Source organism: Liolophura sinensis, chromosome 8, assembly GCF_032854445.1.
Source record: "Liolophura sinensis isolate JHLJ2023 chromosome 8, CUHK_Ljap_v2, whole genome shotgun sequence".
NCBI lineage: Eukaryota > Metazoa > Mollusca > Polyplacophora > Chitonida > Chitonidae > Liolophura > Liolophura sinensis.
The window spans coordinates 47,298,628-47,311,491 of NC_088302.1; the positions used below are offsets into that span (position 1 = coordinate 47,298,628).

At 39.2% G+C, this 12,864-nt stretch overlaps 1 protein-coding gene across 1 annotated transcript in view; it reads left to right on the forward strand.

Annotated features, from left to right (window-relative positions):
* The first annotated feature begins 1,644 nt into the window (after positions 1 to 1,644).
* Positions 1,645 to 12,864, forward strand: part of LOC135472988 (neuronal acetylcholine receptor subunit alpha-7-like) — a 45,766-nt gene continuing 34,546 nt past the window's right edge. Inside the window, exon 1 of the mRNA XM_064752747.1 lies at positions 1,645 to 1,869. Within this exon, the coding sequence (XP_064608817.1) occupies positions 1,806 to 1,869 (64 nt within the window). The 5' untranslated portion in view covers positions 1,645 to 1,805. The remainder of the gene's footprint in view (positions 1,870 to 12,864) is intronic.

Sequence of the window (12,864 nt, forward strand, 5' to 3'; positions counted from 1 at the left end):
AAGTTCCTAAGCATTTGATGTTTGGAGCAGAATAAAACTGCGAGTAAATATACATTTCCGTTAGCTGTAGTTGATCAAACATGTGTTCCTCTAAATACAAAATCACTCCTGTGTAACTATATTTTGTGCATTTTACAGACTATTATACAGAAATCTTTGGTGGACTTCCCATAACATACGTGTTATTCCTAACAAACGTGCATGGCTCGGTTAATGTGTACGTGAGCTGTAAAATCCAAAATTGTGAACCAAATCTTTCGAAGCATTCCAGAGATTCCGGTAAATATGCTATGCTAAATATAAGCATCTAGAAATGGTCACGTGGTCGAAGAAAGCCGTCAATCCATTGTTAATATAAACTTTGACATATCTTAAATCTAAACATATCCTGCAGTTATATTGAAAATCCAGGAACCATCATGTGACTCATAATACTGGTTTTCATATCAGCACCGCTCTCACATGCATTATATACTCTTGGTATCCTATTTTGATGATCAGTGGTATACATATGTACTTTTATATGCTTGATTCGTTGTAATGGATAAGATGTGAAACGCTAGCAGTAGTTGTGCAAGGGCATGTGTTTGAGTGGACGATGAGCAAAAGTAAAAATAACCCTATCAAAGATGTTACTGACTTCATAAATAATCATCAGCATTTTTTCTTTGACCGTGAACGTACACATCTAAACATCTGAGCAACATATGAAGAGCTGGTCTATACCGTTATTCAATACACGACGTGTGCAATGTGTAGCTGGTACATATAAATCACTCGTAATCATAATCATATATCAAAACAAATGAAACTTCAATGTTTGGTAAACTAAAACGTGTTTAAACTATTCATTTAGAGATTTTTTTCTCTCTCAAGATGAAGAGGAAGGGTCTCGTAACAGATTTCTGTAGTGTCTACTTTTTTGTTGATGACGTGGTTTATCTTCGCTGAATGTGCCTCCTGCTTTAACATAACTGAACAGGTTTGTTCGGAGGTTTATGTAAGGAATGAAATAAAAACCTCAAGAAACACTGATTTCTTCATGGTTTATGAAAGGTAAATTATTGCTAAAAATTGACGATGTAAAATTGCAAGAGTGAAAGATATCGTTTTTCGCCACTCGTAGAAAAAATGCTTTACGAAGCAATCGTTTTGATTGAGCTGATTTTCTCTTTAAACTTTTCCAGATACAGCCTAAAATAGAAATATTTAGACCGGTGATAAAATTTGATAATATAGGCAAAAAAAAAACAAACAAACACATAAACTCGTTGCGTAACTGTATGGAGATAACATCAAAGCAGGTTAACATGAGAAGATATGCTACATGATGGTTTTGTCATAATGATACAGAAACAAGCATGCTGTGAAATTGGACCTATGCAGGTATGGAGAGAAAATTCGATAGCTAAGTGAACAGCATGGATATTGATCATAAAGCCGACGCATGCGCTGTGTCTTGGTTTCTGCCGGCACGGTTCGCGCGGTTATGTGAGACACGAGGGACTCGGGCAGCCCTCAGTCGACCGGCGGGATTCTGTTATGCTGGCAATGTATGTGCCGGCAAAGTTTACCGTAGGCAGGATCGAGGTTCACATCAGCCCGAAGGGATGGCTTTCGCTCTCGACTCTCAATCTACCCTTATGTGCTGTAATGTTTATAGAAGGTAAACGCTGACCAGAATTTGCAGACTGTTTTTTTTTTCGCGTTTTAAAACTCTTCTCTCTATTTTCTTTTTTCGTACCTGGCGGTGTAAGTAGTTCGTTTACAGATCGGAGTGTAAAATTCTCCTGGCGCAGGTCGATATGTGGAGAGTGATTACCTGGAATTTACCCATTGTAACTTTCCTTCTGCTCTTATTCGGGAAAGGTAAGTGTTTACTTTTACTTACCGATATGTCAGTAAATACACGTACTGGATAATGGTGAAGATGCACAATGTAACTGTAAACAAAAGTATAAAAACAAAAAACAAATTACGTGTGCTCATAGCTAATGGAAGATGGTGAAACGGAGGGGCACGGCACAGTGTAAAATGCATTAAAACTATACTTTCTTGCACCAGATTCTGGTAAATGGTATTGGAATGACGATTTTCCTTTAGGTTTACTCTTCCGTATATTGCTTTTGATCCTCATTGATTGAGTAGAAATCGCCTGGATTTGTAGGTTCCGCTCCGTGATAATCTTGATAGCGACAGAAAATTCGAACCAACTATAGACACAAGTAACATATGTCGACAAATGAACAAACGATATGTCACCCGAAATATGTGGATTTCACAATAACAGGATTGCTGAATTCCTGTAATGACTGAGCCTGTTTGGTTTACTTCAGTACTCATCGTCAAAGATGTGTCAGGCGGTGGAAAAGGTGCGCACGTTACAGATCATTCGAAGGGACGAAGTTTTTAAAACTTCACCTGCCCGAATTAAACCTGTACATGCTCTCTGGTGATACAGTTAATCATGATTAACTCTACCTTAGTCAGACAAACAGCTGCTTATTATCGACGTTGACTGCTCTGATTTTTTTCTGCAAGATGAAGACATTTCTCACAGTCGATGTCTGATTATGTACTGCAATATGAAGTACTCTCGGGCGAAGTCAAATCTAACACGGAGAACATGAAAAGCTTAATTTAAATGATTCAGATTTTTATTAAACGACAAAAAACATTTACGAAACAAAAATATGTAATAATCTTCATTCCGTGGAATAAACATATAAAAGTTAATCATTGCATTTATTAAAACAGATTTATTGCGAAAGAAGTTAGACAACGTCAAGCTTATTTAGCGGAACTACTTTCAGCTTTGTGTGTACACTGAGTGTGTATATCGTTCGGAACGTCATTTATTTATTTATTTATTTGATAGGTGTTTTACGCCGTACTCAAGAATATTTCACTTATACGACGGTGGCCAATATTTTGGTGGGAGGAAACAGGGCAAAGCCCGGGGGAAACCCACGGCCATCCGCAGGTTCCTGGCAGGTCTCCCACATATGGCCAGAGAGGAAACCAGCATGAACTGGACTTGAACTCACAGTAACTGCATTGGTGAGAGGTTCCTGGGTCATTGCGCCGCGCAGGCGTGTTAACCACTTCAGCCACGGGAGCCACCAGGACGTAATGTAAGACTTAAGTATAATTTTGAAGGAGTTAAAATACGCACGTACCGCGAATTAGGAATGACAGACACAACGGATGGTTATCACGTATTCAGTGGCTATATTTACTGTAATATTTGACATTAAACGTTCAGCGTTCAACTTATGGTATAAATTTTATCTACATATATAGTTGTTGTCCATCGCCATACTCAAGGACTGTCCTTTTAAATGATCGAGGATATTTTCTGTTATTGGTTGGAACCGGAGTACCCAGGATAAACGGCCGGCGAGCTTTCCTACAGGTGATGTACACGATTTCGCGCCATATTACACTGGATGATAAGTGGCCTTTAAGGAACTTTCGACTGCGGACTTATAACGGACTTATGAGCGCAGTACGCTCGCTTACTGTCACCAAGGCCACACGAGCAATGAGCGCTAGGGAATCTGTAAAATCGCGATCCAGAACTAGGGTTGAACCTGAAACTCTTGTGCCTCGTAGTGGAAATGTCGTAATGTATTTACTACTGGTTCAGGCCCCTCTCCTTTGCAGTGTACCAGCCATCGCAACTTCGAGATACAATAAATCAGAAGCTAGCCTTGTTCAAACGGTGCTCTGGCAAATACCACAGCTGTGATCACAGATATGTTTATCAGAGTTTTATAGACAAATAGATCACACATCGCAGAATTTCACTACTCCGTTTAAAGGTAACCAATGGCGTTGTGGTGGTCAACACATAGCTTTAGCCTGTTTGTGTAGTAAAACATTGTTTCTGAAAGTTGAATGGTCATTGAATGGTCATTGCATGAATAATGCTTTAATAGCAGGCGCGAAATCTACTTGGGCCCTCAGTATGTCTGGTAACTCAAACAGTCATATTTTTGTACGTACGGCTCTCAGTTCAGCAAAGAGGGAATGACTATATATACTGAACCTTGGTACATTGGTATTATCTAGCAAAAGAGATCAATTTTCAGTTTTCCAGACATATGTTTGCGGTACTGATTCATTTTTTTATGATATTTACTATACACTGTGTAACTACATCTCAAGTCACGTCATTACTTAATACAATAATGCACGTCACGATCAGAATTCCACCCAGCACTTTGTGGCTCACCAGAAAACATAATGCGAGGTAGCTATGGGAACGCGTACTAGTCTTACTAAGCACTCGTCAGCCCTGGTGATTATGTAGTAGCGTTTAGTCTGCCAGGTAAGAGCTAATTCCCAGGGGCTGAAAATAGTATAGTTACCACACTAGTTTTTCTTACCTAAGAGGGGCTCAAGTTTGGAAAAAACGCTCTCTAGTGTGCCACGGAGAGTTGGAACGACTGACTCGCCCACATTGTCAGTTACAATCAAAGAAAGTGTAAGATTTATCTCTGGCGAAATGTCCAGATTTATGCTAGCTCTAAAGACATGGACAAAAACGTTGCTTTCTGCAGTTTTACCATTCATCATTTGGTTCAAGAGACAGTCCTGCTGTTTGCGGTCGGAGCTGGAGCTGCAGTGGTTAGATTTAACGCCCACCGTTGGGGTTTTTATTACAAATTTGTTCTAACCTATATTCTGCAGGTTATGTTGGTCAGTACATTGTTCAATACGTTTTTGCTAAAGGTTATTCACTTAATATAGGCCTATATCAATACCCGTTTGAGATATGACATTAGTGGCAATGTTGCACTTTATCACATCTTTTTTCACATAAAAACAGCCGTAAGCCTTCTTTCTTTTGAGAAAAGCTTTGAGATTGACAGTGGAAATAGCTTCTTTTCATCTTCCATATTTTTTGCGTGTAAGGGTGGAGATGAGCCTCTGACAACCCGGCTTATCACAGTAAGACTGTATTAACCCACTGTCACAGCTTAGCTTGACAGCCCCCAATCACGGCACCAAACCGAGTGTTTTTTGATAATCGATTAAAAAACCAGCCCTCAATAACATCACAGATGGTTAACGGCAAAAAAAGCAGATTTGAGTGCCCCAGAAAGCAGCCCACCCGCGAAAAGAGCGTGTTTGTGTGCCTTTTTTGTAATATATACTTAATGTAATACACAGAAACGCCGGTGCGTCAGATGTAGCTGACGTAACTGTAAACGTCGGCACAGGGAAGCTGCACCGGTGTATCTCGCGATTTAATAAGTACCGACTGCGTCAAAATCTACCAACACAGCAGTGCCTGTTTCCTGCACAATTGTGGGTTTGTATATGGCAGCTGTTGAAACCATTGGGGTCGTTATTCTCATATTAGGCTTTGAATTTCATATACCGCACAAACCGCGTGTATTTGGTTGCATCTCATTGACTTTGTGGACAACAAATCCTTTGTATCCTTGAACTAAGGGAAAATATTTTAACATGAAAAATCCTATGTTGATTTACTGCGTCTGACTGGAAATCAGACTTAACATCAAATAGCCTAGTACCGTTTGCTGACACAAATATAAGGATCATACATGGTGCACTCAAGTATATCGCTGATGGCGATTGTATTAAAGTTTCTGTTCCGAGAAAGCACTGGTCGAATTCCATGTTTAAATCAGTTGATGAATATCTGATGTAAAAATTGCTCCTCAATAATTTCCAGGGGCCTCCGTGGCTCAGTTGGTTAGCGCGCTAGCGCAGCGTAATGGCCCAGGAGTCTCTCACCAATGCGGTCGCTGTGAGTTCAAGTCCAGCTCATGCTGGCTTCCTCTCCGGTCGTACGTGGGAAGGTCTGCCAGCAACCTGCCGATGGACGCGGGTTTTCCCCGGGCTCTGCCCGGTTTCCACCCACCATAATGCTGGCCGCCGTAGTATAAGTGAAATATTCTTGAGTAGGGCCTAAAACACCAATCAAATAAATAAATAAATCAATAATTTCCATATCATGTCTGAAGCCACTGTTAATATCCTTTGCTCAAGGAAGTGTAACATTTGTACACTTGTTGTTTACTGCAGATCAATGTACCTTTTCTGTCCTGAGTAAAGAACTTGCAATTATGACTTAAGGCTTGAGTTGTTTTACAAATACGAAGTCTGATTTTACACTTTATGCTGTGACCTTTTTATGGCAAAGTTTTTGTCAAGCCATGATTCCCGATTCAGCTCATGGACTGGATGAACATGCGTATTCATGACGTGTGTTTCAAAGTTTTTCGGGGTTCGGCGTTTACCATGGTTTGGAAGGCGTCATGTTATTTTGGATTTGGTATATTGTTTTCACAGTAGGCGAGTGCTTAAGGAATATGGAAACTGATCCACAGATTTAGGCAATTCACCTGACTCACGTTGTTATGGAACGCCAAACCAGAGGAACCCGAAGGATTCCAAAAGAGTAATCCGGAGTTCAAGTCAAATAACCATTTGTCCCGTGATAAATGAAGTGGCTGGGGCCACTAATTGCAACCCAAGGGAGACCGGAACCGACTAATTTAACCCAACACACGAAAGAGCGGTACAAGGGCGACTTCACTAAGGGACTATTGTCACGATGCCGACGTACGAATGCACTTCAGTCTTCAGGCACTTTGCGACGCGGCGTTTTGATAACCAGGTATTATTAGTTTATAATAAGTAGGTATTCCTGCATTACTCACTCAGCGATAATAATTCATCATTGACATATGCTAGCCTACAGGAGGTCTTTATCCCCGGTGGTTTGACCCATGTCTCTTTAGACCAAGCTGAACAGCTTTGTCTATCCCAGCGTCTAACACGGATACAATTACAGAGGCTGGCTTCATGCATACGTAATCACGAGATGTAATCAACGAGATACGAGGTATGACGCAACAAACAAATTATACGCTGACATCACCAGTCGGACGATACAGTTTGCCATGTGCTCATTGATGTTACAGGTGCATAAAAACTAACAATCGGTTGACCAGCCTACTAATAATATAAGATCATGGTATGTCGAATTTGAATAAACGATAGTACATTTTGGGGTCAAAACGACAACGTATTAGTTAAAAATGTTCTTTTTTTATTTGCTTCGATATTTCTCGCTCAACAGCAAAAATCGATCTACATGTTTTGACAAACTTTTTATGAATTTGTGACCTGCGAATCAAAAGAAATCTTCTTGTTTATTTTTAAGAGCATGGATGTTCCTGTCATTTAGAAAGGTATAGGAAATCTCTCCAATAAAGTCCACCAGACCAACACAAATCTAGTAATAAACCGCGATATGTCATGAGAAGCTGGACACAGTGGCCACACTGATGTGACAGGGGCGTCGTTTAGTTCTTACTAATTATTTACATCAATGGATAAAATGCAAAGGTATTCACTGCCGTCACTGATCATGAAACATTAGTGTCATTAAGTAGTCGGTAGTAGTCTTTGTCTTTAATGAAAGTTTAGTTGGGTTTTTACATGCATGACTTACGTTAGATTTCACTTGCCTTCCACTGATGCCATATGTTCGTAACACATAGGGAGCTTCGCCAATTACTTGCCAAAGATCAGTAGTTCACTCTAAAAGTAAATTCTTGTCGCGTAAGATAAATACTCCTGATGAGCACAGGGTAAAAAATCAGGTAAATAAAAAGGTAAGTAAATAATAGAGGAAGTACACACATTTACTGCTTTGTTTCCCTGAAGTATCCTCACATTCAAATGTACGAAGCTAAAATGCATAGGTCGAGCGTAACATACAACAGGTGCCATATCCTTTTTTGAAAAAAACGTGAAGCTCGTAACGAGGCTGAAGCTTCAAACGGTGGTAATCATTACCGCGAAAATAGTAACTCAGCCCTAAGTACAGATGGCGGATACTCTGCAGGAGGGAGAAACTCTAATACATAAAACAGCAAAAGATATGGCTATTTGCCGAACTCGAGTGCATTTATTCTCTTATCCAAGCAAACACCTGTTTTAATTTGAGATGTTTGTATATATATATATATATATGTGTGTGTGTGTGTGTGACATTCTATCAAGAAAGAAAGCCTGTTTGTATTTCGTAGGAAATGAATTATTCGGTTGCACTCTTAATAGGCTATCATTCCGTCTGCCAGGCGTCTGTCAGGCGTTATTCTGGATCACGTGTCTGTTACGTGAGCCAAGGTCATGTATTTAAACTGGAAGTTCACAAGCACATTTGTTCACACCTTTTTCTTGTCCCTTACGTATTTGCGTAAATTCCTGTTTAATGTAACTTTTTCAACTTTTTAACTGATAGTCAAGCAAAATCACACGGCATTTCGCGAGGTTTCCGTAATATCTAGTTCTAATGAATCTCACACATTACGTTACGTGTTCCATAATACTGTTGCAGAACATGATTGAGGTTAACACCCAAATGTGTCGTTTTAAGATAAACGCCTTTATAATTTCAGCGTTGATTGCGTAATTTACGTTGTCACTATTAGTGAAAATAAATGCCTGACATACCTAGCATTGATGCTCTAAAGGCTATATTTTACCCTGTACCAATTATCATCCTTTCGCCTCACAGAATTAAGACATTCATCCCCTGGTATCTGACCTGATTATCCGACTGACGTGGATAGGCAGTATGCTATTTAAGTAGTCTTCTTACTCCGTTTAAATCAACTTGTTTTGAGAATAATGAACATATTGTATACAAGCCTGTTATTATGTTAGAACACTGATAAATTGCACAGCAACGTTATAGTTATCGAAGACAAAATGCAAGGTAACAGCGACTTTTATCACATATTAACAACAAATGAAAACATATAAGGATAAAGAGATAACGGAGATACATGTATAAATAAATACATAACCACCGACTAATGTATGTATAGGCAACCGAGCTAAGGGATAAGTGTACGTCATATATTAGAGGCAGTATTCTAGAGACAACATGTTGTTCAATATTTACATCAGAAAGTAATGAAGAGAAGCATTAGGAGTATTTGTAACAGGGAAGTTTGTAATCATGTTCCGCTTAACTAACTGACTAATAGACCGATCAGGGTACTCATTACACCGGAAGCGGTTTATGCCACAATCATCCTAGTTCGTAAGAGCAATCACCGCATTCATTACATCAGAAGCGGTTTATGTCAAAATGAACATAGTTCGTTCCACCAATAGTGTATTAGATTCATCTTTACCACTTTACAATTTTTACTTAATGCTTCTCTTCGCTCAGTTTAACAATATATATTAACAATATGTTTCAATAGTCAATACCAAATGCCTGTAACAGAAATAAGTATCAAATGAGGCGCAGGATCGAATCCAGCTCTGGCTAGTTTGGATGTGGCATACGTTTCGTCAGGACGTTTGTGATGTACATGCCGAAGGGTAATGGTTTTCTCCGGGGTGGCCCATAGCCCTGGCCGTCGTCGGCACCAATCAACTGAATAAACGAGAACAAAACCAGGTATATTTATTTATTTGATTTATTTGATTTGTGTTTTACGCCGTACTCAAGAATATTTCACTTATAAGACGGCGGCCAGCAGGTTGCTGGAAGACCTTCCCACGTACATGAGCATGAGCTCCATTTGAATTCACAGCGACCGGATTGGTGAGAGGTTCCCGGGTCATTACAATGTGCTAGCGCGCTAACCAACTGAGCCACGGAGGCCGCCCCCCCCCCCCCCCCCTCACAAAAAACAGGTATAAGATCACTGTATAAACGTACAATGTATTCAGATCAGTCCATGACTGAGTCACATTCTACCCGTTCTTGAAGCTTTATATTCATGCAGAAGATTTCAAAAACCTGTACTAAAGACTGGAAATTATGAAATATTCTTATTTCATCATCTGTGGCAATTTTAGTGTGCATCCATGAACTTGAAATTGTTGCAGTATGTCAACAAAAGACACCATTAGACACACTGTATGGATACAGGCCCCCAAATAAAAAAGCCCACAGCTCTGGTCTTTTATTTATTTAATTGCAGTAATAAAGAATATTTCACTTATATTACGGCAGCCAGCGTAATATGGTGAGAGGCAACAGGGCGTTTCTCTTTGTCTTGAAGAATGAAACGACAGACCCAAAAATGTAACCCTCGAAATGAACCATTAATTCAAAAGGCAGTAAACGAAAGACCTTTTCCCAAAACACCCATGGCGAATTGGTCTTACACAAATATGGTTGGCATATCTGAACATCACACGTGTATGGGGATTTAAGAGTTCGCCAGTAACTTGTCAAAGGTCCATAGATTACTTCCTCCACTTACCGCCATCTTAAAACTGGAAAATTCGTCAGTATAGAATCAAACAACAATTAAACAAGTCAAATCAGTTTACATGTTGGCGGTTACATGTATCGAAAAAAAAGAGACAAAAGTGTTGGCGTAATCTTTCACGAGTATCCTTCCACTATAATGCTGGCTGCCGTCGTATAAGTGAAATATTATTGAGTACGGCATAAAACACCAATTAAATAAATAAATAAATTTTTCATGAGTCTGATAGATATCTTCTTTAGATTTTTCTTCAACATGGTAAAATACATTTGAATCCTTAAATTCTGTGGTTTCAATTTCTTACCATTTTGGACCAGTGACGTCACATCCGGTTTGGGCACACACACAGGCTGTTAGATTCCATCATTCAACATCCACATACAATGGAGCAATGAATGCATGCGCCGAATGAACATTGAAACGAACTAGAAAAGACTAATGTTGTGATGTCACCGATACCCTCTAAATCACTACCGACCACCGTAGAATCTGATGTTTTCGACCTATTTTATTCGATTGGAAATGTTAAAAAAGAAATAAAGAGGAAAAGAAAAAATCGGTGTTTAACAGTCTTTAATCTGATATACACTTCATTCCAGTGTTTTCTTTGTTTTTAAGATGGTGAATGCCGTCAGATTCTTCGCTTTTCTAGATGTGCCAAGAATCTTCCCGGTTCTATCTCCAGGGTGTTAACAATTGGGGGAGTTCTCGCTCAGCACCCTGACAAGCGCTTTACCTGTCTCACATCTCCTGGAAGGTTTCTATCCATTACATAGTCTAGTCGTTCACAGCTGTTAGAGCGTGCCACGACAAAGTTGGCTAATATAAAGAGACGACTAACCACATCCTAAACACCACACTGCTGTATACACTGTAGACATTCTCTGTATATTTAGCTTAATGTGTGCCAGGCTTAGAGACAACAAAGCGTTAAGTAAATATAGACGTCGGCAGGTGCTTCCTTCGTGTGCTTTATACATCGGATGGCTGTTTTTACTTGCAAGTCTAAAATAATTAGAATATCCCAAGAAGCATAAGCTTTTAAACTTTGCCAGCGTTTAAAGAGAGGAAGTTTGTAAAGATGATTATGCTTTTGTTGAGTGCTTTCTTTTCTGTTTTGATCACGACTAAACGGATTACATTAGGGCATAGCCTGTAAAAATTGTATTGCAATACTATAAGCTTTATCCTTTTCAGAAAACTGCCTAGAAGCTTATAAATGTATAACAGAGGCACGGGTTAACATGTAACACAGACTTCCAATAAAAGTCAGCACCGTGTGACCTGTACACTCTCGTCGCGTACACGTTCAAATCCATCTCTGGCTGGATCAACTGCGGTGTACAGTCAAAAGATTGTAAACAGCTGTCAAAAGGATGATTTTATACGCCAAAAAAGCATGACAGCAGAGGTACTGATAAAACATTATTGAGTAAAACCTTTAGAGTCCCTCAATAACTAACTAACTAACTAACTAAATTACTAAATAAATAAACAAATAAATAAATAGTGTAATGTATATTGTTCAGCTGTACAGTATTTAAAATGAGTTTTGCGAGCTTAGGTGAAAGCTTTAGTAAACCAATGATACACAAATGTTGGTGCGATTTATTTACATTTTCCCTACATAAATACTGGTAGCAACGAGTCTTCGAAAAACTGACCACATGCAACATATAAATGCATGTAGGTCTTTAGCACCAGGTTGGTAGAGAATATCATTATATACCATATCACAGGCCAGATGGTTTAAATTTGATATTGATGTTAACTTTAAGCTAACCCTGATTTTCCCACGTCTAACGCAGAATAAATATCACAAACTCCACGATAAAAGTGGCTCCATCTGTTGAAGGTACGTTTACCGTTACAATAACTGTACAGCAGCTTGTGTCTGGGGTGAGGACTTCCCTGTGGGTAAAGTGCGGGTATTCTGTCAACAAACAACCATTTCTTATCCCTAGATAAATGGAAGTATGATATCTTTATTCACCGAGTAATGTTGTTACCTTTTGTGCACATTGCGTTGCTGTTACTGATTATAAGGAGTTATCCCGAAGGTCTCTAACAGCGGCCCATATGTGCTATAGAACACTCCCTATTCTTGTCGACATCGTGTGCTGTTATTGACATAAGGGATTTATCCGAAGGTCCTGAACAGCTGCCCATTTGTTCTATAGAAACACTTACTGCTCTTGTACACAGTTGGATGATTTATTAGTGTCAGGTATAATGTGTACTGTACCACTACGGTACACATTTAATTTAGTGAAGCGGCAGCAAAACCAGTTTTTTTTCCTGAAATGCCACCTTTGCCAAATGTTTGCTGATACAATTACAAGTTCATGTTCACTACATGTCAAATTTTTTCCACATCGACGTCTTTCGAAAGACTTGTGTGAAAAACTGAAGAAGCAGAACAAACAATTGTTCGGCACCGCTTGGAAGTTCAGTATTGCTACTGTCTAGAATGCATTAAAATATAGATATATTTCTGTTCCAAATCGAACTGTAAATATATACAGTACAAGATAAATTTCCTGGACATTAAGTCGTTAAGATATCACTTAGTATAAGC